Below are 23,740 nucleotides of genomic sequence, written 5' to 3'. Positions count from 1 at the left end.
ATACTAACAGGCTCCTTTACAGTTTAGTCTTGTGGAAGCAGGAAAATGTAGACACTGATGTGATTCCACAAACTTTGGTTAGGACCACCTACACTACAGCCTAGCATCAGGAAATGGTGAGATTCCATGGCCTGCTGAAGACAAAGCAGGTCCTGGCCAGCGCGTCTTTGGGAAACGGGGCATCCATCTGCCATGGGGTCCATGCACTGACACAGAAGCTGGGAACCTCTGCCCCATGCAGAGGCAGTGTCAGTCCAGTTCTCAGAGCACTCTGAAAGCTTTCCTGCGAAGTCACAAACTCCCCACTCCCTGTGAGCGACAGCATCTGCCCCAGCACTGTGAGCAGTGTCTGCTCAGATGTGTTCCTGATGAATGTTGGGCATATGCCTGGTTTTAAACCCATGGTTTCCATGCCTTTATTGCCTCCCACTTACGGAGCACAGTGCAATTGCTGCCAGAAGAAGGTGTTTTGCATCTCCTCCCCTCTACAGAAAGAATATGGTCTAGCAAGGTGCTCCGTCCCTAATGTGAGAACAAAAAATGTCACAATGCTATTCTCTCGAAGCACACAACAGTCATGGGAGACCATTTTAACTGCGAACTTCCAAGTTATTACAGATGGCAGATGGCTCACCCAGGTCTATAATGTCCGTACGGATGCTGCAGCACTCTTTTTAAAAAAGGACTAGACCTTCAGCCATGTCTAGCTGACTGCTGTGCACACATCTAGTGTTAAACAGCGTAACAGCAGTGGGAACATAAGAACAATGGGGATTAGTTCATAAAGATAACTACCAGTTTTACTTCATTTTGCACCCAGAATCTCAGGAGACAGAGAAACATACTGTGCTGGACCTGCATTTTAAGTGAGCTAGAAGTGTTGCTGCATGTCTAATTTGTACATGCACTTGCTGCAATTGTTCTTTTATGCTGAGACATTTTCTGTAAAAATATTGCCATATAGCTATTGGCAGAGAAATATTTTAATATACTTCTGAAGTTCATCAAGTGTTTAAAATCTGAGCCAAAATACCCATTTTTTTACTGAATACTGACTGTAGAACAAATGTAACCATTAATGAAGCAAAGAAGCATTCCAGAATGCTATCTTGTGGCTCATGTTAGGCTCATGTAGAACACTGCTCCAACCAGTAAGCTCTCTTTGCAGCTTGCTGTTGCATCCTGTGGTACTACATCTCATACACAGACCAGCTTTGGCAACATATATTCTAAGAACTGATTTACTGTATAACACTGGCAAATCACAACTATTTGTTGCTCAAGGCAAACCTTCAGCTTACCAAACACACTGTGTTAAACAAGTTTGTGGTTTAGTCCAGACTTTGATGTGCTGATTGGCTGCATTCATCATGAACCACAAGTGGTTGCGAATTGCCATGCACTGAACATCCTTGTTTCTATTACTACAGCACACAGACAAATAATGGTGAGGCTTCAAAAGAGTCATGTAAGGTATAATTCACAGGCTAATGTATTCTATTGATGAAGAAAATGTAGCCATAAAGGGTTAAAATGGTTCAGGTAAAGTCTGACCACAGTAGAGGAAAGTATATGATGGCTTTACATACTCCTAGCTATAGGAGTATGTATATGCTTGATAATATTTCAAATTCAGCCTCCCATTTAGTAACATTTCATTTACTGAACTCTAAACTCCCATGCAAGGAGATGCACAGCTCCACCAAGGCACCCACAATAGTTTTTTGTGTGTTGGGAAGGGGAAGCCCACACAGTGTCCTTGTATAACCACCATCAGGTATTTAAAACATGGCAGACGCCAGAAAAAGAAATAAATGGGGAATGGGATGCACCTAGTGCCAAGGGAAACTCTATCAGTGCAGTCAAAGCTGATCCTTAGTAACGAGTGTGTAGGTGAGGGACAGGGAGTGCAGAATGCTTTGCACAGCTTCCTCAGCCAGTTGAGTAGCTGAATGCCAAAAAGATATCCTGTGTTCACTGAAGTTGTAAAGTATCTGGGCTGGTTAAGAAGATGCAAATATTTTGCACCAAATACTTAATATTTTTAACAAGTGAGATTTTATGTAACTGTGATAAAAACTGACAAACATGCTCTCATAAGCATTTTTAAAAGGGCAGGGGGGGCTGGGGAAACCACTGTTCACAGCCAGAGCAGGTCCATCATGTGAGATGGATAAGGTCTACAGGAGAAAAGCTCATCTGCAATCTCATGATGACAGAGAGTATTGCAATGTACTTCTGTACATTGCCAAAGGAATGTACAGGGTCATTGCACAGTCCAAGGTACTTCTGCGCAGGGCCAGAGGAAAGGTCACTAGTGGGCTGACTGCACTTTTAATGAAAATGCTGAGCTAAAGACCTGTTCCCAAAGTTTAGCACTGTTTATTTTGAAGACTTTTGTTATTAACAGTTTAATCATGCCTTGACATTTCAATTTGTTTAAAAACATTAAATATGTTAATTAACATTATTAGTTCTATTTGTTAGAGTTCATTAAAGCATGATTTAGTGATGGTAAACATTTAACTATATTTTTGCTGAAATGGGTATACAGTTTTTCAAAATACTGAAAACTAATAGATAACTGTGGAAAAGAGGAGTAGGACATTACTTTCCTAGTTTGAAAATGGCATTTCACAAAGTCCTGTGGGGTTCCTAAAGGCCAAATTTTAATGCTGTGCATTCATCTTTTGAAATCCTAGCCAGCACGCCTAACTCCTGCTCAAACCTATGACAGCTTGGCACACATCTACCTCTGAAGATCTGGGCCTTAACTTTTCTGGAACAGAACTTTGGTGCCTGAGTCATGCAGGCATTAAGCATTTCCAGCTAAATCTTTTACTTTTGAACGAATGTAATAAGAGGCTACAAAGACCCCTCAGTCAGTCTTGAGTAGACAGTCCCATTAGGTGCATGAAGCTACTTGTGGAATTTTCTTTAACTCTCATACTGAGCCTCAAGTTCAGCAGATCATTGTGCCACACATGCTAGGCTTCAGGGTCCCCTGCACAGGCAAAGGAATCAAACTAGTAAGACTGGATGAAGCAGATGTCAAATGTGTGTGCCACTCTCCACCAGGAGAAGCAAGGGAAGATGCTGCTTTGGAGTTTGGACCTGTGTTTTTACCCAGGAAAACACCTTTGAAGTTGCTTGAAGAGCCAGGGACCAGTGCTTTGCCAGACCGTCACTGCGGTTCCACAACTGGCAGCAGACAACAGCCACAGTATCTGCTTCGAAATCATAGGGCTGCCTTAAAAGCTAAAATCAGCAACATAAGGAAAAAAGCATATGTCCATGTCTAACAGCTTTTAACTTCTGTTTTATTTGAAAGACACACACACCCACACCCCCAGATACAATGGCCAGAGCTTGCTGTTGGTAGATTGTCATGGGTTAACCCCATCAGGCAGCTAAAACCTACATAGCCCCTTGTTCACTCCCACCCAGAGGGATGTGGGAGAGAATCAGAAGGGTTAAAGTGAGAAAACTCATGGGTTGAGATAAAGACTGTTAAACACGTAAAGGCAAAGCAAAACCCATGCTCAAGAGCAAAGCAAAACAAGGAATTCATTCACCACTTCCCATGGTCAGGCAGGTGTTCAGCCATCCCCAGGAAAGCAGGGCTCCATTACACACAATGGTTACTTGGGAAGACAAACACCATAATTCCAAATGTTCCCTCTTCCTTCTTCCCCCAGCTTTCAGTTCTGAGCATGAAGCTGTATGGTATGGAATATCCCTTTCGTCAGCTGGGGTCATCTATCCCAGTTCTGACCACTCCCAGCTTCTTGCTTGTGCACCCCCAACCTGCTTGCTGGTGGAAAAATGTGAGAAACAGAATAGTGCTGTTTGGTGCTGCTCAGCAGTGGAAGTGCTGCTCAGCAGTTACTAAACCAATTATCAACACCTTTGTTCACAAATATAAAACATAGCAACATACAAGCTGCTATGAAGAAAATCAACTTCATCCCAGCCAAAGCCAGTAACCTGAAGGGTTCCAGATGCAGAGCCAGAGGAAGAGGGAGTATCCACATAGCACCTTCAAGTCAGACAAGGACGGCTTGCAGGCAAGTTGGGATATTCATAATCCTACTATCAATTGCAAAGCATAGGAAGGGCTGAAAAATCAATTTAACTGATGTGCCCACATTCAAAACCTGAGAACTAAATAATCAGACATATTTTGGTGCTCATGCTTGTGACGGAGACTATCCTCCTCTGCCCTCCCACTGAGGGGCACTGAGGGTAAATTCTGTAAGCAAACACTTCAGATTTGGGCTCATCACTATTTATAGGAAATAGCAATGTTCATGTATACAGCTCAGCTATCTTTCTGATAGTAACTGAATTTACCTGTTTCTCTGCATTTTCCTCTTCATTAACTTTGATGATGCCAGGAAGAACTACCATGCAGCCACCCTTTGGCCTGATAATTTTACTCATGCATTTCATTTTCTATTGAGATTTCTACTTGCATATGCTTGTAATTTTATTCTTGTATTCAAAGTTGTTTGCTGTCAAATTTGAAGATAAGCTGTGTCTAGATGATCATTCCATCACAGGGCAAATATTCACCTACCTGGTAACTTAACAAATTAGCAAGATCTGTTTATCTAGATTAAATTTTACTGCATTTTCCTGGAATAAGCACAATTTTTTTATTACTGCCTGTCCTGTGGTGTATTACTTTAGCTGCAGCTATGATGACTTTATAAATGGAACAGCTGTTTGCTAAGCAGGGTTCTAATATCTGTGGACCTTTCTGGAAAGGAACAAGTCAAAACAGAATAAACCACATGAGGTCATTTTGTATTGTTTTAAAAGTATAGCTACTATTTATTTTCCTCCTTTCACTTATTTTACGAGGAAAGTGTAAGTCTGAATTTATATATAGATATATATACACATACATATGTAGTTTATTAAGCACTCTTTGACCTTAATTTTACTTATAGAATACTTACGCTTAATGCATGAAACAAGTTTTCATCTTAGTAAGTGATACTCTGCCTGTGCAATTTCTTCCTTTCCATGGATGACAACCTGATTGACAACAAAAATTTTGTACTATGCCCCTACATTACTGATCACTGTAAATCACTGTGATGCTGTTGGTGCCATTTCTAGTTTGCTGCTGTGAGAATGTCTTTTAAGCTTAATTCAAAAACAAGCACATGCAGCCCACCATCCACTGCACAGAAACTCACAGAAATATTTTAGAGATGAAATGGAGGTGGTTTATAGCATTAGTAACTTAGTTCTAAATCATGTTCTAAATACATTACTCTGAAATCATTATTTTCTAGTGATTATTTGTGACTTTTTAACTCCAACTGCACTTAGACTTTCCTTTGGTTACACAAAGGAGTTTCTTCTGCTCTCAGAAGGGTCAGGAGAGGCTGGGATTTTAATCAGGCTGGGGTTTTAATTGTGCTATCTGTATGTTTTATACAGTAAGTGTTAATGATTGCAAGATTTATTGTAAACTTTTTGCTGGGCTTTAAGTGATGATATGCCATTATATAAATTTAACCTAATTTAAACAAAAGGCAATGTATTTTCATCATCTTTCATCTATAATCATCACGAATGAACAAAACATAAATTAAAACTTTCTTCATAAAGCTTTTCCTATTATTTGGACTTCTTCACTCCTCTAATGTTCTAACAGCTAAAATGCAGTCCTGCTTCTGACACTTGGAATACTTACAGACATGTCACGTGAGGACTGTTGTTCAATGACTTCCAGTTTCTCATTAGTAAATCAGAATCTTATGCTGCTTGGCCTGAATGGAGGAAAGGAGAAGGTGGGGGAGTAAGCAGCCTTCACTGCATGAATCAGCCACATCTTCAAAGCGAAACCTCTAACAGCAGTCACTCACATGATGATTGATGTTCTTCTATGTGCTGAAAGGATGAAAAACATTAGGGTTCTTAGGATTAAGACAGCCAGCAGTGCAGACTTGGAATCTGCATTTTTGCAGGGAATAGTACAAGGCTGCTCAGGCCATCCTTAATGAGGAGCTAGAAAGCAGCAATAAGCAAAGTCGAATTTGTGATCAATTAGCAGTGAATATGACAGCTCATAGTCAAAAGCAGTTTTTAAGGAAAAAGGACTGCCATCTTATTTACAGAGTTTTCAGAGTTCATGAAGTTTCTGTATATCCAGAATTTGTTTTCTCCAAATATGGCCGTGTGTGTATTGGTATGTGCATACATGCATGTGTATGTGCGTAAGTTTATGCATATGTACATGTATACACATAGTGACCATATACCCTATTATTGCCAGGTTTGCTGTGCAGTTCCTCCAAGAAAAGGGACAGGACTGCATATGCTCTTGTGCATAACTCCAGTAAGCTCTACAGGTTTGATCGGAGGAGCAGACATAGAAGTAGAATTTAGTTGGCTTGCTAGGGTCATACAGGAGAGAGATTTGGTCTTTGCAAGAATGCTTGTCAAGTACTACAGTACCATAGGCTCCATCCTGCTCCAAGTCATAAATCATTCTGAACGGCAGGAGAGAGGAGCTGGGGTAGGGGGGGAAGACTGTGACTGGAAACTTCCGGAAACCCAGCACAAAGTCTCATATTTGCCTGACTTTCAGGCCAGCAACACAGCAGGAGCTCTAGGCTGTGGCTTACTCAATCCAGCCCTAGAGGATTTCCTAAAATTTCCCTTCTTGCAGCACTCACTGACTGGATTCATTCTAGGTATTTTCCCAGTATCAAGCTCATTACATTCACACCTTCCCTACACGCAGTCAGGTACACTGAGGCTTGTAGAATGGAAGACATTATCAAGCATACACTAGATGGGACTTAGAGAACTTGGCTCTTCCTTCTACTTTGGCTACATAGTTCTTATATCATCTTGGGCACATCATCCTGACTTTCCAGCCAGTATCCTTCCACATACCCATGGTTGCTGTGAGTTTTGGGGCCTTCCTCTTTCCTGGGTTCAGGCAAGATCTTGCTATTGTATGGCAGACACAAGGAATGAAATGCAGGTGCTGCTGGTCACTTTTAGGCTGATGTTAGGTTTTCACCCAAGTTCCCAAATAGGGAACCGCAGTTGTGATCCTGTCCCACGCAAGTTGTGGCTCAGGAATTCACCAGTCCTTGCGCTTCCCTCTTGCTTGCTAATGCCTTAGTTGAAAGGTTAAACACCAGCTGAGTTCTCCTCCCCCTCTCCAATCCTCACAGACAACTCTCAACCTCTCCTTGTTTTCATCAATGCTCCTTCATCTCTATGAAAAATCTTCCACCCATTGCCATCCTTCTGGACTCTCTTTTGATATCTTATGCATCACTGGAACAGGCAATCTGCCTTCAGACTTCCCAAAGATATATATGCTAACTGATGCTTATTTGTTCCTCGCTGCCTGGATATACTATGCATTCAGACACAAAACCCCTCCCACAATCGCACATCCTCCCCAGTTCTACAGAGCTGTAGTCATAAAGTTATAACAATACCTAGCCCTGCACTATCACTCACCCTAGGCTGGTGCAAACCAAGACTTCCAACAATCATTTGAGCGGTGGGAACTGTTTAATGTCTTTCCACACCAGCGACTATCAAATAATGCTGTTCACAAGAACTGCTGGTAAAATCTCAAATGACATTTTGGTTTACTTACTAACTGAATAGCTGGAGTCCTCCAATGTGTCTCATTCATCTGCCCAGCTGAGTGGCTTTGAAAGGGCTCAGTGGAAAAGCAGACCAATAACTTGGTCAACATGTTGACAGTAATTCCAACTGCCCCAAAGAGGCATTGGTTTAACATAATTCATCCAGAAAATCTACTGTTCTGAGATAGATATAGCAGGGCTGTGCTGGCTAGGAGGGAAACGCACCTCAGTGAAAGAGAAATTACCATACACATTATACCTGAAGCACGGCAGCCAGTGAGGGAATCCCTGATTTAGCATCCTGTCCTACCTTCTTTAATCAAGCTGTAAGAAGTATCTTACTTTGGGGACAATTTTACAAAACAGAAAGGGCTTTTCACAGAGATAACTGCTGAGAAGTTAGGTAAGGCACAGGACACTTAAACTATTGCATACTTGGCTGCATAATGGTCTCCTCATGTTGACAGAATACAGCTGAGGGGTCTTTAGGTCTAATACACCTGGAAGTTATAGCAGACAGCATAGGCTTGTGTTCAAAGTACTGCGCAGGGCATGTTCTGTGAAGTTCCTAAAAGCAATGGGTGCTTAAATTATAATTTCACAATTAGGTTCTTTAGAAGAGATGTAAGACTCACCATAAACACCCTTAATACAGTTAGCCCTACAATCCTCATCTTGAGAGGCAATCAAGCGACACCTATCCCTGCACTGGTTAGCAAGATCTATCCCCCAGGGGGAAGCAATGGTGTGAGCATTGGCACGCTGGACACCCTCGCTCCCCCCCACCCCAAGTCCTCCAGTTTAAAGCCCATCTCACCAAATTGGCCAGCCTGCTGCCAAAGATTCTTCTGCCCCTATGAGATAGATGGATCCCATCTCTCCGTAACAGTCTATAATCACAGAAGCAGGTATTGACATGCTGCCTTCTGCATTTCTCATTCTTCAATGAGGTTCACAATCATAGTATCATAGAATCATAGAATAGTTTGGGTTGGAAGGGACCTTCAAAGGTCACCTAGTCCAACCCCCTTGCAATGCGCAGGGACATCTTCAACTAGATCAGGTTGCCCAGAACCACATCCAGCCTGATCTTGAGTGTCTCCAGGGATGCTGCAACCACCACCCTTCTGGGCAACCCACACCTGCATTTTACCACCCTCACTGTAAAGATGTCCCATCACTTGATGTCCCAGTAGCAGCCTCAACAACAGACTTGCTCTAGTCCCTGCAGATCTGTCCTTAGTCAGATGCTAAGCCAGCGACTCCTACAGCAGAAACTCAGCATCTGGTAGGACTGGCCTCCAACTCACAAATGGCAACTTAGGCTATGCCTGCAGTAAGCAACAGACAGCTGCAGACACGGAAAATGCAGCAGTCGTGACGTTAGTGCCAGTGGAAATACCTCATACTCCACCCGTACTGCACTCAAGAAGGAGGGGTTTATGCACTGTTGATTTCATAGGTGCTTCTCAGCTACTTAAAAAACAGATTATTGTCTGCAGGAAGCTGGATATGTATTTTTTCTGTACAAGAAATCTGCAGTTTATTTGCCTTCTGAAAGACGTATATCTGCTTTCTGATGAGAGAGGCATCTTTTTAAAAAGTCTGACACAACTCCCTCCTGAATTATTTTTTCCAACTAACTGCCATCTCATCAGTCTTGCTTGCAGTAGATCTCTTCTATATGTCCCTCTCATAATCAGGCACTTCAGCAGCACTGAGGGGTACAAAACAAGAGATAATGGAGGATTAAGGGTTAAAATCATCCCATTGCGAAGTCTGGCTTGCAAAACACAAAGCATTAAACACTTCAGCTGCTACCAGCTTTTAAGAGGTGTCTTGGGCACACTGGGAGTTTAACTTACTCTATTTTTAATGGAACAATATACCTAATATCACTGTTTTCAACACTGGACTATGGTAAGAACCAAGAATCTGGTTCTTGTGACTGATTCTTGCAGACCATTTGGAGATATGGAAATCTAGACTCAAACTCTGTGTTGTTTTTTATGCAGAATTAGTTATGAGGTTTGAAGAAACAAGCAGTCCTGGTCTGCAAAAGAGCTTACATCAGTGTCAGATGTTCTTGTAGTGATCATTCTGACTCAAAACAGTGAGGTCTGAATTCACCTGAAAAGAAAAAAGCTCCACAATTCTGAGTGCAGTAGCTTTCCGACCATTGCAGTATTACAAATTCATGAAGTTTAAAACAAAATAGAAGTCACAATAGATAAAAAAGAAAAAACAAGGAAATGAAAAAAAAAAAAAAGAGAGAGAGAAGGGAAGAGAGGAGAGAGAAGAGAAAAAGAAAAGCCCCACTGATTATAACTTTTCCCTGGATCTGTTTCATGTAAACCATCAATGAATTTAAATCTCAACATCCATATGTTTCTGGTTAGGAAAATGAATTAAAATACCAGTTGTTTTAAACCTTAAAAAGAGAAAACCTTGTCTTTAAGTACCTGAAGACTTCAAGCAGACCTGAAGAAGGCTTTCTGTATACGGCCAAAAGCTTGATGGTTTGCCAAAGTGGTAATTACCCTAATAAGGTATTAGGCTAAAGGCATTACCTTTTCTTGTCCTATTAGAATTAAAACATACTTGGATCTAATTCTTGTAATGATATTATCTGGAAAAGGCTTGATTTAAATTTAGAACCAACAGGAAGATGGAACTCCTCAGCTTCAGAAGTAAATGAAGAGCAGTGCACCAGAACTGTCAAGGTAAGTTGTCTGCACAGCTGCAGACAGACAGCCTATAGTATGGAGTGCATGCTGGATCAAGAGTTGAAGTAGCTTCATACTGCAGAAACATATTTTCTTTGCTTATTTCTGGAAGACAATCAAGGTGCAGAAAAATCAAAATGTTGTCTTAGTTGAAGGACTGATGCCATTTTCACACCTTTCCCTGTAGTATAAAATACTCTATGCAAAGTTTTGGATGGTTCACAAAGAAAAGGAAGTCTGTGCCACAGCGCAGTCTCATGTAGTAACTTCAGTACGGGAGTAGTTTTAAAGCAATTTCCCTCCAGGAAGTAAGTGAAAAATGAATCATCACAAAGCAACAGTGACTCTGTTCATCTCTTTCTGCCATCTGTGTATTGCCAGGAGCTTCATGCAGCTGCATGTGCTTGCATGTGCTTACTCTACAGCAGTAATCGAAAAGACCTGCAGATGCGTTGGAAAGGTGATACAGAATACATGACAAGAAAGAACTTCAGACCTTTGTGTTCCACAGGATCATAATAGAATCACAGACTGGTCTGCATTGGAAGCAACCTTTAAAGCTCATCTAGTTTCAACTAGAGCCCCTCTCTAGCTTTCTTGTAGCCCCTTTTAGGCACTGGAAGCTGCCCTAAGGTCTCCCCGGAGCCTTCTCTTCTCCAGGCTGAACCAGCCCAGCTCTCTCAGCCTGTCTCCAGAGCAGAGCTGCTCCAGCCCTCACAGCACCTCCGTGGCCTCCTCTGGACTTGCTCCAACAGCTCCACATCCCTCTTGTGTTGTTGCCCCAGAGCTGGACCAGGACTGCAGGGGGGGTCTCCCCAGAGCGCAGCAGAGGGAGAGAATCCCCTCCCTCTACCTGCTGCTCACGCTCTGGGGGTGCAGCCCAGCACACGGGGGCAGTTCTGGGCTCAAGTGCACACTGTGGCTCATGGGAAGCTTCTGTCACCCAACATCCACGCAACACATTACAAGACAGGAGCTGTTGTAGTTGTTTCCTGGTTTGGGGCTGGAGCCATGAGGGGTTGGCTCTGTGGGCTTTAAGCAAACACATCGAGAAAGGCTTTGAGTGGCCTCATGTAATTGCTGGGACACATGAACCATGTCAGCAGTGAGCCACAAGTCCCCAGGGTGCTGGCCTCTGTGGGGTCATGATCATCTTGTCCCACCGTAGGTGAAAGCCTCCATCAGTGACATGAAGGAGTGAGGGGAAAGGGTGGCACAGCGGGGTAATGCTGGCGAAGGTAGGCTTTGAAGAAACCTTTCCCACTCACAGCGTTGCATAGGAGGTGGTGATGTGCGATACGGAAAGAATTCTCCAAGCGCACATTTCGATCTCGCAGGATTGTTGTTCTATCGATGCCAGCAAGCACATCCCCCCAACTATCAGATCTTGCCAAGCAGCGTTTTTTGTTTGCTGATGCATGTATGGATTTTCCCGCTTTTTGCTCTTCCCGAAAGCCAAACCCCGCCGGCCCAGCTGGGTAAGTGCAGCTTTCATCCCAACAGAGCCGCTAGCTCGCACAGCGGCATTCCCACTGCTTTCGGAGAAACCCTCAGCCGCGTTCCCGGCACCTCCTCACGCCAATGGATTCGCTTGAACGGCGCTTACCTGACACCAACGCCATAAACCGCAATTCCCGTGACAACTTCAGGCGTTTATCGACAGCTCCGACTTTCTGCTCGCACCGGCAGCCGCAGCCTACCCCGCACGGTGACCGGCCTGTCCCAGCGAGCCCGGCGGACACCTCCCGACCTGCCAGGGCCCGTCCCGGTCCCCGCCACTTCCACAGCCCCGGCCCCGCCCCGGTGCAGCCCCTGCAGCCGCCCGCCCGCCCAATCGATCGCGGCCTTTGCCCGCTCCTGCGGGCGGTCAGTCCGTCGGTGCCACCGGAGCACGGCGGCGCTCGGCGCGGTGCGGTGGAGGGGGGGCGGGCGGTGAGGCCCCAGCGGCCGAAGGCCCGCAGCATACCCCGCAGCAGCGCAACGCGAGGATGATTCCGGGCTCGGCGCGCAGGGTCTGGGTCTGCTCGGGGCGGGCTGAGGCGCCCTGGGCCCCGGGGTCTCGGCTGACCGCGGCGTGAGCCCCAGCTGACCTTGTCCCGGTATCGCTGCTTCCGTGCGGCAGCGCTGTGCGGGGGGCGAGCGGCCTCGGGGAGGCTTTGCGCTGAGCGCTCCCGCCCGCCGGGCCCGGGCGGAGGAAGCAGGCGGGGCAGGACTTCCTCCTGGGCGGCAAGCCGGGCGGCTGCGGTCGCGTCTCCCTCCCTGGACGGCTCAGCGCCCGCTCCCACTGCTGGTCCAGGCGCTGTTGATATCTCCCCGCGGGCTGTAACCGGTCCCGCCGTGCCCTGGCGCCGCAGCGGGGAGCAATGCAGGTGGCTGCCCGCCCGGCGCCCCGCAGGGCTCCGTCCGACGCCTGCTGCCTGCCCCCCGCCCGCCGGCGAGATCGCGGCCCCGCTCCGCGCGGCGAGGAGAGCGGCGGCGAGCGGCCGCAGCCCCTCCAGCAGCCCGGTGAGGCGGGCTGGCACCGCCGATGCGCGGCTTCTTCCACCGCCCCCTTCCTGCCTGCCTTCTCCTCCTCCCTGCCGCCGCCCCCCGCCTCCTCCGCCGCCTCCTCCCCTGCTGCTGAGGTCGCTGCCGCCGCCTCCCCCTCGGCCGCCTGCCTCCTCCTGCCGCCCCCCCGGACCCGCGCTCGCTCCGACTTCCACGGGCTCGCCATGAGCGGCGGCTCCGGTCGCTTACAGCCGCCCCCCGCCCTCTGCCCGCCGCCGCTCCCCCACGGGCCGAGCCTGCCAGAGCCGGGAGCGCGCAGCCAGGGCCGGGGCAGCCCCGCCGGACACGGCACACCCCGCGCCGCCCCGGGAGCCAGGGGCCCACCACCAGGTGAGCGCGAAGGGCCCGAGAGGGTGGTTCAACCCCGGGTGTCCGCCGCCGCCGGGCTGAGGGGCCTTCGAGTTGGCCTCGGCAGCGCCCGGAGCCGCGGCCGTGCCGGAGGGTGACCCGTACCCGGGTGGGGTCCGGTAGCGGCGGGACGGAGCTGGGCAGGTCGCAGGGCGGCAGCCCACGGGCCGCGTGTCGCCCGTCAGCCGCGGGGTGCCGAGGCCTCCGGTCGGCCGGGTGCGGCGTTGTGAAGCGCGGGGCTGCGGGTGTCGCCTCAGGTCCCCGCCCCGCCGCCAGCGCTGCCCCACCGCCGGTGCCGCCGCGCCTCGGGCCTGGCCGTGGTGCGCCCTCGGCAGCGCCGGGGCCTGTCCGGCCTCGCCCGGCCTCCTCCTCCTCCTGCAGCGGCCGCCGGCCTGCAGCCAGCCCGCGGGGCCGCGCTCCCGAAAGGGATTCTTCGGGTCCGTGTCCCTGAGGCAGGCGCTGCCCCTCGCTGCGGGCAGCGGTACCTGCGGGAATCCCGTGCACAGCGGCAGGTCACCTCCGGTACCTGCGCGGAACTCCGACGTGCCTTGGAGGTTGGGGTGCCTCCGTGGGAACCCCGGTGGATGCCTTTGGGGCCCACGTGTTCCTGAGTTCCCTATCAGATATAGCCCGCGGCGGGGTCTCCCTGAGCCGGAGTCTGTCTGAACCAGGGTCTTTTTGGTTTTCCTGTCGTGGAGCTTCGATGTTTTAAGGACCGAGGTCCCGATGCCTGGGCTGATGTGCTCGTTGTCAGACACCAGAACTGCTTTGGGACTTCTTGAGAGGTTCCCACATGCTCAAATTTAAACGAGAGCCTTTGGTGTTTCGGGACTGGGGCCTTTAGATGTTTTCCTAAACATCATTTTGTGAATGGCAGCCAGAAGGAAACTGATCATGTGTGTGTGAAGTCAGTAATTACGAAGTGGTGTGGGAGAATGACAGAAAACCAGACATTCTCTGGACCTAGAGGGTGGAGAAATAAGATATCTAATTATTCTTCCCTTAGAACATAATTTTAGTGGTGTTCATGACTTGGGGACTGACTGGGATGATTTACAGGAGTTTGTAGTATTGGTGTTTATACTGATGGAAATCTTGCTCTGAAATTAAGTAGGCTTTATAGACAAGTCCCTCTTGAAATCTGTGGTCGGCAGCATATTAAGGCTCTGATTACCATGTAGGAAGTTGAGGAAGAACTTGAATTTTTACCTTTGAATTGTATTACATGGCTCAAAAATAGCTTTTGCTGTGTGCTGAGACCATGCAGCACATGGAGAATATCAGTCTCACCCATCCTGCTATTTGGGCCTTCTAAGTAAAATATATAGGAGAAAAATATTCTTCCAATATATGTCATCTAGACATGGAGGTTTTACCTGATAAAACTGTATTTCTTTTTTTTTTTTTTTTTTTTTTTTAACCCTTTTTTAATTGCTAGGAGTGTAGGTGAGAACCTTTTCCTAAAGCCTGGTCTCAAAACTTCTCCTAACTGTCCCAGGGTCTTAATTATCTGATAGACAAATTGACCCGGTGTGCTACTGCTGGGAGATAAAACCTTTTGTATCTCCCATGATTTGGAAAATCTTGCTGAAAAAAGGAACTCTTCATATACGGTTATCATACAGTGAATTCACCACAGGCCTAGTATGCAAGGACCTTACTGTTGGATTAGGAAATGCTGAGCTTTTTATTATTCAAAAAGGGAAAGGGTTTCTCCTGAAATTTTGGTATTCTCTAGAACAGATCCCATGCTTAGAAGTTCTGTGCTTTTACCATTAACATTGTAGTGTTAATGGTAAAAGCAGAACCAGTTTGCTCAAAACATGCCTTGCAGATGCCCGAGTTAACTGATGAAGTTGTAGGATACAGTTAAGTCACAGTAGCAGATTTGTAGTAGATTAGTAGTAGTTTGTTGTCAGCCATAATCTCAAGAATACATAAAGTATCTTCAGGAAGTATGATCTCTGATTCTTTTAATTTTGAGAAAATGTCATAATTTACAGACAAATGCAGGAGATTTCTAGATTGGAGATGAGAAATGTATTTGTTTTTCTCCAAAGATGGTTATTCTGATTTTGTGAAAGTCTGCCTGTTTCATTCAAGTATTTGCCACCAGGATAAGAAATGATGCACCGGAGTCTGGCATCAGGGCTGAACTTGGGCGCTTTTGCTGAGCATCCTCTTGGTCGTGCTCTTGAAAGTGGTACTCTCCTATTGGTGGTCCTAATATATTATTTTTTGATACAAATCTGCACTGTGTCTGGTCTTGAAACATATGGGGTTAGTGAAATTACTGTAGTTTATATGCAGAGTTTACTTTTGCATATAGGAGAATGTTTACTACTTTCCTCCCAGCAGAAAAATATTTAGGGATGGCTGGTTTGCCTTTTTTTTTTTTTTCCTTTTTTTGCTGTTACCGTTTCTTTTGCATTTTTCTCTAATGGACTAGAAAGCGCTGGACTGAAGAGCTGTGATTCTTTGTTTCATTCAGGAAATTGATCCTGATCTTAAGAGGCAATTCACCTTCCATAATGTACTTTGCTTTCACTGGGGTATATGCATCTGCTCTGTGAAAAAGAGAAACCCACCTAGAGGCAAGGTTGGCAGCTAGGAAAAGAGAAGTGTGTCCATAGTGGAAACTGTTAGACCTTTTCAGCTTCACCTTTTTGATAAGGTCTGTATTAACATTCTCAGGTTTTGCAGCATTTGGAAAGGGAAGATGGCTTTTGAAAGCTGTGTGTACTCAACAATACTGGTGTGATGCGTATAGCTGATGGGAGCAACTTTTCTCCTATGCGTATCAGCTTTTTGGATGTCGTCCAGTTAACTTTGCTAAATTTAGTCAATACTGCATGCCCTCCTTAGGTGGCAGAATCTTTAGTTGGAGTGACTTGAAAACTAAGATTATTGTGTAAGATGTGCATGAGGCTGAGTCCCATCAGAAAACATTGTGGGGAAGAGTAATGGGAGGTGCTTAGTGAGTCAGATAACTGTAGGCATCTGCTAAGTCGTTCAGTTTGGAGAGGCTGCTGATGAAAAGGGTCACTGCCAGTTTTCAAGCATGCACAACTGCAAACTGTGAGGGGATGGACTTTCTTGTGAAGACAGTACAAGTGTGTTGATTAAGCGCAGTAAAAACCTGTTTGAATCCATAGTGATGCTGCCTAATACTGTATAGGCTAAGCAACTGAAATAAAGTAGTAAAACTCCCTGTATGCTCGTATGAGCAGGTGTAAGCTTTTGTGCCTTTAGCAGCTGTGCATAGTTATACCACCTATGCATGGTATGTCTGGTTTGTTCTCAAACTGGAAAGCACGTACCATAGCTTTACAGTGAGTGTCATACTTAATTCTGGCATGCCTGGAGGTAGATGCAAGGTCTCTGATTTATGTCATGGTGATGCCTTCACAGCTTTATAACCATGTAAAATAAAGCAAGGTGGAAAGATAACTTCTTAGTCAGAACAAGTGAAGCACATGCAGCATGTGGATGATTTTTAAGAGTTGCACTTGGTTTTGATACAAGAAAAACAAACAAACAAAAATAACCCAAAATGGAAACTAGTTGTAGCACCTTGATTTGAATTGGTTAAAGTACAATATTCCTAAGTAAAGAAGTGGCTTGGTGGTACTTTTTGGTTAGAGTTACCACAGTATTTTAAACCTGTTACTGTGTGTGTTTGTTGGGTAGAACTAATCCGTCTCGGAAGACTGTAACTACCTTTAGTATCTCAGAATCATTTGCTATGTTAGTGTGCTGGTTTTGCTAGTGTTGAATTATAAAGGAAGATAGAAGGCTTAGTTTCCTACCTAAATTAGTTGTAGTCTGAATAGATTGTAGTAATGGAATTAATGTTAGCACACATATGTTCAAGAAGTTAGTTAGAAAAGATATGAGTTGCATGTTTATGGGATTAATTTGGGAAATACATGCAAATGTGCTTCCATAACAATTACTTTCAGATAAGGTACATTCACTTTAAGTCATTCTCAGTGACTAATCTATCACAGTTTTCTTTTATTTCACTTTGACTTTTTTTTCTAAATTAACTTGTGCTTATATGAACTGGAAACAATAGTAGTATGGCCTGAAATTGTTCTATGCCATAAATGTACTGTATGAAGTTACTTTGGAAGTATCCTTTTGGGGTGCGACCACCAACTGTCTGAAGTGAATACTAGCAAACGTTGGTATTTCCCCACACTGACGGAAATGTTTATAGGTAATGTGAGGCTGAGATAAATGTATTTTTAGGAAAATTCATAAAATGAAACTGATACGCAGATCTTTTAATTGTAGTTCTTTCAGCGTGAGCAACTTTGTCCTTGCATATACTGGCATATTTCAAATGTAGAATGTGTCAGAGCACAGGAATGAAAAAGTCTAAATTGTCTCTACAGTACAAATTTCAGTTTAATAATAGGAAAAAGAGCAGAGATAAGCATATACTTTTGAAACATATGCTCTGCTTTGCAACATTTGCTTTTGAAATAATCTAAACTATCCTTTTGGTCTTTATCCATCAAGACACTGAGTATTGTCAGTATCTGTTGATTCAAAGTGGATAACCTGCGGGAACTGACCCTTCAGCTGTCAGAAGGACTCTGAGTTTGTGGGGGGGCTACACAGAAGAACATAATACAGAGCTGTAACATAGCTGGCAATTGATTTGGTTGGAAAACTCACACATCCTTTGTTAGCTACTGCCTTGCTCAAAGTTGTTAATTGCCTAGAAAGTGGGATAGAGATTAATTTTCATTAAGAGGAAAGGCGTTAGACGTGAGTGTGTGTTGACATTTTTCTACCGGTGTCACTCCATAGGCATTGCAGCTGAAAAGCAATTTTGGTCTGACATCTGGTACGGTTTTTGGTTAGAGTTTGTCTGGTTTTGAAACTGATGGTCTCAGTTAAAGTAACTAGTAACAGGTGATTGGTGATTCAATATGCAGTACAGCCTCAGTTCAAAGAAAAGGAATGTCACATAAAATTACAGGAATACATCTATATGTGTATGCGTGTGTAATTAGCTTTGTTCATGTCCTAACAGTTTCCTCTTACGCCTGCATGATTTTCTGTGTTTGATGGCAGTGCTACAACATTTGCATTTTCATATCCATCCGAAGTTGGCATCTCAGCCACGTGTGCTATTTGAGCCTTAAGGTATTTCTGTCCAAGATGAAATTACTACAGGAAAAAGTTAGGCAGCACAGCAGATTTTATGCTCTTGCTGTTTCACCTGTGCTTTCAGGTGGGTGTAGAAACTGAAGTGTCAACACCCTTCTCAATACATTTTGAGAAGTATGTTTGCAAAAAGGTTAAAATGAGAAATTGCTTTAAAGAATACTAGTAAATATGGTTGTAAATATTGCAAATTCCTGGGAAAAGCTGTACTCAATTAGAAAAAAAAGTGGTTTTTGTTACTTCACTTTTTACATTCAGTTTTGCTGCTTATACAGTGGGGTTTTTTCACCCCCAAATTATCTTGGCAAAATGAAACCTGCAGGTGCACAGGATCTCTTTGACCTGTGGGTTTTTTTCCTGAGAAAGATTGGCTTTGAATCTTTTCCAGCCAATAGCATTGCAGCTTTTTTGCTTAGTCCTTGCACCTCAGGTATTCTGAGTGGTCTCTCACATGGCATCAGCTGCATAGCTGAAGTTCAGATGGAGATGTGTCATCTAAACATCAGAGTTGTCCATGTTAATGTGATGCAAGATGTGGGTGGGTTAACAAGAAGGTAGAGTACCAAAATGTCATAGAGCATGGCGTGAAGTTTGCAGTGGGAGCTCCCTTTGCGTGAGTATTCTAGTACGATGGTGCTGCTTTCTCCCACCTTTGTTTTTCTGGGGTTTGTTTGGTTTATTGTGGGAGTTTTTTGGTGCTGTTTGTGGTTTTTAACACCTGGTTGCATTCGTGTATACTTGTTCTAAGCTGTTTTTTTCTTTGTGTATGCGAAGTACAGTAAATGCTCAGTGGTTGGAATTCTCCATTCTTGAGGGGAAAAATGCTGCTGTTCTCTGATGATTTAAAGCTTCCTTCTGGAAGTTACTTGATGTGTAATGTAGAGTGGAGAATACATACTTTGCTTTATTTAGGGAAAGATGCAGGAAGTAGTTTTTTAAATAGTAAGTCATTAGTGTTTTCAGAAGTGTTTAAAGGAAGGACAGTGTACAAGGTTTTTGTTTCCTGAGTTTCTCAATTGCACACATGTGCTTCAAATGTTCGTTCTTAAAACACTCTTCCCTAGTGCTTTCTCAGTTGGGAGCCTGGCATCCCAGCTCTCAGCTCCAGGGGTTGCTTTTCCCATTATCCCTGACATCGTGTTTAGGTTGAGCCTCTACGTGCGCCCTCTCATGCCAAGCCCTTTGCAGCCATGCTATATGAAAAACTAACATCTGTAATCAGTCTGTTGGTGGTAAAGTGTGTCAAAATCTTTCTGTCGTTTCTGTTGTAATGACCAGGGTTCTGCATCCACACCGATACTCTGTTGCTTGCTGCATTGTTGAGCAGCTGGTGTGGTTTTCTTGGGCGTGGGCTGTCAAAATAACCAGCCTTCAATGAAACACTGTAGAATTTCAGAGCTCAAAGCTCTTGCCACTCGGGCTTGGTCACCAGCTTCTGGGAAAATCATAAATGGCAAATGGTAGTCTAAAAAGGAGACATACTGCATCACTTTAATTGAAAAACAACAACAAAACCAAAAAACCCGCAACCAAACACACCCCCCTTCCTCTCCCCAAAACCCCAAACCCTTAAAAATCAACCGACCAGAAAAACTTACCAGAAAAAGTCGTTCACTGAATTGTTGTTCTTCTGTATAATGTACACAAGTGTAGCACCAGGGTATGCAGCCAGTATCAAAAGAACATTACTTACACTGTTAAAGGATTTTTATGATTGTTTTCTCTGTCCCTTATGAATGAGGGAATTGGGCTTTTCCCCGCAATGGTACTGATTTGTGCTCCAGGGCACATTTTTTTGGAAGGAGAGCAGGAGGAATGTTGTTAGTTATCTGATATGTTTTCTGCCAGTCTGTATGTTGAGGAGTAAAGTATGAATTCTGTGGATCTTATTAAAATGCTTTGTAATCTGCATACCTGGAAAGCTGCCTGTTAGGAGGACTACCCTGAAATCGTTTACAAATTGCTAAAAGCCATACACAGTGTTTGTTTGCATGGCTTCTATTTGTATGAGAGCCTGAGGAGTGGCAATTAAACCACAAAGGATGGCTGGTATATAGAACAGTTGGGTCTGTTGGAGAATAGGTGGAACAGTGCTGTATGATTGAACCTGCACTAAGAAACTGCAGCATAACAGTTTGGAAACATTTGCTGCATGTTTTTTTCAGCACAGCTCTTCATCTTTCTCTGCTTTGCACCTGGTGTTTGTTCAGGTTCCAAAGTAAAAACACTAGAGATTTATATTCATTATCTGCTCGGGCCCTCGCTCTGCAAAGATTTGGTTTTTAGGCATAGATACTTCTGCTTTCATTAGGCATGTGTGCCAGTGTCTGTAGGATCTGAACTGTGGTGGGCTTTTCTTCCCTGCCTACAGGTTGCCATTTTAAAGTGATGTTTTCATTCCCCTTAAAAACATGCTATATGCCTATTTTTAGTATGTGCAGACTTTCTGTACGAATCTTCTGCACAGCATCACTTTTTCCCTGTTTGTAAGTTGACATGGCACCAGGAGCAAGCAACAACTTTTAGAGAGAATTTTTGTGCAGAAGTAGTATTTATTGAGCGTTTTGGCTCAGAAACCCTGGGAGACTGTGATCCTTCTGGTTTGTGTGCATTTTTGAGCAGGATCGCTGCTTGTGTGATACAATCTGAAAACTGTGTTTGTGATATGATCTGAAAACTGCTTTTGCAATTGATTTAGGAGGTTGGATGCAGGTTAGACTTGTGAGCAGTTTCAGACATCCCTTATGATTTTTGGAGACTTGGGAGAGAAATGTGTTCAAACTACAGAAATCTGTGATCGTGCTTGTGAAGAAGGGAAGCAGCAAACGGTGGTATGTGCTGCAGCAGCCTATTTCAAGAAAGTGGAATCCAAGATACATTTGATGTTGTTCTTCATAGCTGTGTGTTGAGCTGGACTGAAAAAATTGAGGGAGACACACCCAGAATTCTTTTATTTTATTTTATTTTCTTTTTTCCCCCCCATTAAAACTAAAATTCATTTTTAAAACTCTGTCAGTCTCCTGTGCCTGTAGCATCTTCCGCTTGCTGGCTGTAACTAATTGGCCACCCATGATGCTAAGCCATAGAAGTTGTGTCTATAAATCCTTCTTTAAACCAATAATCTGCAGCAGTTTTGGGTTGATGAAATATTAAATGGATTTATTTTTCTCTTCATAATTTGAAATCAGTGTAAGGGTGGGAAAACTTGGTCATCCTGAGTGAGAATGGTTGAGTGGTCAAGTCAGTTACATCCTGAAACCTGCACTGGAGTTCTCAGGAGAAAATGTTTATCCAGTCTGTAAATTCATAATATGCTGGTTAACTCCTAGTCTGGAAAAATGGGTATTCTCTTTGGTGGGGGGGGAGAACAGAGGGGGTAGGATTTAAATCTTATTGATCCTGCTTTTGTGCTGTGAGGTACAGAAAGTACCAATACTAAAAAATTTGAATATTGAGGAAAAACAACTTCAATGATTTGTTGCATTTTGGCTGCTTCTTTAAAAAGGACATAGTGAACATGAAGAACTGGGGAAGAGCTGTGAAAGTGGTAAAAATGGTGTGATGATGGTGGCTGGGATGGTGTCACCAGCAAAACCCCCTCCTGTTACTGAACATGTCTCTCTGGTGGAATAGTGATCCTCCAGTTAGTTTGCGGGTACCATTGTGCTGTGGGCACTAGTTGGTGTGCTGGGTGCAGCTCTACTGTTAGAGCGACCTTGACAGCCCAGAGAACTGGGGACCTGATGGCATCCGACCCAGGCAGATTTGTGCTGGGGCAGGATGACTGAGTGTGGAAGGTCAGGCTGGGGAGTGGATGGGTGGGTGCAGCACTGCTGGAAAGGCAGGTACCGAGTGGACTGAGCTCCCTTGAGGACACCAGAAAGATGTGGGGGCTGGAGCACATCACCTGTGAGAAGAAGTGAAGGGAACTGGGGTTGCAGAGCCTGGTGAAGAGAGGGCTCAGGAGGGATCTCAGTAGTCTCTACCCTTCTCTTGTGGAAGGATGCAGAAAACATAGAGCTGGACTCCTGTGTGCAGTTACAGCAAGAGGCTGGGAATATGGCTCAGGCTGGAACGCATGAGGAAGAAGTTTTTTTCACTCTTGAGGTGGTCAAGCACTGAAGCAGAAAACTGGAGACAATATGGAATCTATAGCTTTGGAAAGACTCAAATCTTAGCCAGTCAAGGTGCTGTATATTGGCCTGGTCTGAGCAGGGAGATTGGATTACCTAGCTCCAGCAGTCTCTCTCCACCTGAATAGTTCTCTATGACGCTGTCATGGGCACATTACCCTTGGGGTTGCCTGCTGCAGGCAGGGTAAATGGAGAAGTAACAGTAATTTGGGACTGTGTTAGTTGTAGATGGTCAAAAGTGGTGATAAGAACTCAGTTTGCTTAGGCATACCAGTGTCAGTGTGTCTTGGGAGATTTTTTTTTTCCAATCTTGATTTTTTAACATGATCATCTTAACATGCTTCCTCCCCACATATCCAGAAAAACTTTTTGTGATGGGTGTTTTGTGTATAGATGCTTTTGGGTAAAGCATCAATAGCTATATTTAAAGGTGTGCTGAATGCAAAGCCACATTTTTGCCTCTCAGTCTTTTTTCCTAGTTTATTTGCTTGCTGGTTGATGTGCAAGCTGTCTGTTTTCTTCTGGCAGACAAAAGCATGCATTTCAATTTTAATTTTTATTTTTTCATTCTTAGAGGTGTAGGGGGTGTTGAGTCTTGTCTTTGCTGTCATACTTGGTACACTTTCTCAGAAGGTGCCAGATAAATTAATTGAGAGATGCAATGTTCAGTCATGGGCGGGTTTTTTCTAGGCTTGTAGGGTATGTGAGTAAAATATGTACAAATAAAAAAATACAAAAGAGATTCACTGATGTATTTTGTCCTGGGTTCAGTTACCCGGAAGTACCTGGGAGGTACCCGGGAGGCCCAGATCGCTGCTCGGGCTAGGCTGGGTACCGGTCGGCAGGTGGTGAGCAATTGTATCCTCTCCCCTTGTTATTTCCCTTATCATCATTATTATTGGTGGTAGCAGTAGTGGTTTTGTATCGTACCTTAGTTACGGGACTGCTCTTATCTCAACCCGTGGGAGTTACATTCTTCCGATTCTCCTCCCCATCCTGCTGGGAGTAGGGGGAGGAAGAAGGGGGGGAGTGAGCGAGCGGCTGCGTGGTTCTGAGTTACCGGCTGGGCTCAAACCATGACAGTCCTTTGTGGTGCCCAATGTGGGGCACGAAGGGTTGAGATAACGACAGATCTGACCAGAGTGTGTCTAATCATATTTGTGATAAGCAT

At 44.7% G+C, this 23,740-nt stretch overlaps 2 protein-coding genes across 2 annotated transcripts in view; one reads left to right on the top strand and one right to left on the bottom strand.

Annotated features, from left to right (window-relative positions):
- Positions 1–2,560: 2,560 nt before the first annotated feature.
- LOC115619848 (transcription initiation factor TFIID subunit 4-like) lies at positions 2,561–13,073 on the bottom strand. Its single transcript, XM_030512756.1, has 4 exons — positions 13,028–13,073; positions 11,967–12,875; positions 5,883–5,907; positions 2,561–5,786 (listed from the first exon to the last, which is right to left on the bottom strand). Exons 1-4 carry the CDS (start codon positions 13,071–13,073, stop codon positions 5,765–5,767), a joined length of 1,002 nt encoding a protein of 333 aa, XP_030368616.1. The 3' UTR covers positions 2,561–5,764.
- Positions 12,965–23,740, top strand: part of RNF38 (ring finger protein 38) — an 81,091-nt gene continuing 70,315 nt past the window's right edge. Inside the window, exon 1 of the mRNA XM_030470856.2 lies at positions 12,965–13,237. Coding sequence (XP_030326716.1) covers positions 13,072–13,237 — 166 coding nt within the window. The 5' untranslated portion in view covers positions 12,965–13,071. The remainder of the gene's footprint in view (positions 13,238–23,740) is intronic.

Source organism: Strigops habroptila, chromosome Z (genome assembly GCF_004027225.2).
Source record: "Strigops habroptila isolate Jane chromosome Z, bStrHab1.2.pri, whole genome shotgun sequence".
NCBI classification, from domain to species: domain Eukaryota; kingdom Metazoa; phylum Chordata; class Aves; order Psittaciformes; family Psittacidae; genus Strigops; species Strigops habroptila.
The sequence above is the reverse complement of the archived record's forward strand: the minus strand, read 5'-3'. Positions and strand labels throughout refer to the sequence as shown.

Coding starts and splice junctions, on each gene's coding strand:
- LOC115619848 (XM_030512756.1), bottom strand. CDS start 13,073: ATGGCGAGCCCGTGGAAGTCGGAGCGAGCGCGGGTCCGGGGGGGCG. Junction 5,908..11,966: donor GTTTATGGCGTTGGTGTCAG/GTAAGCGCCGTT, acceptor TCATCCTTTCAG/CACATAGAAGAACATCAATC. Junction 5,787..5,882: donor AGAAGAACATCAATCATCAT/GTGAGTGACTGC, acceptor TCCTCCATTCAG/GCCAAGCAGCATAAGATTCT.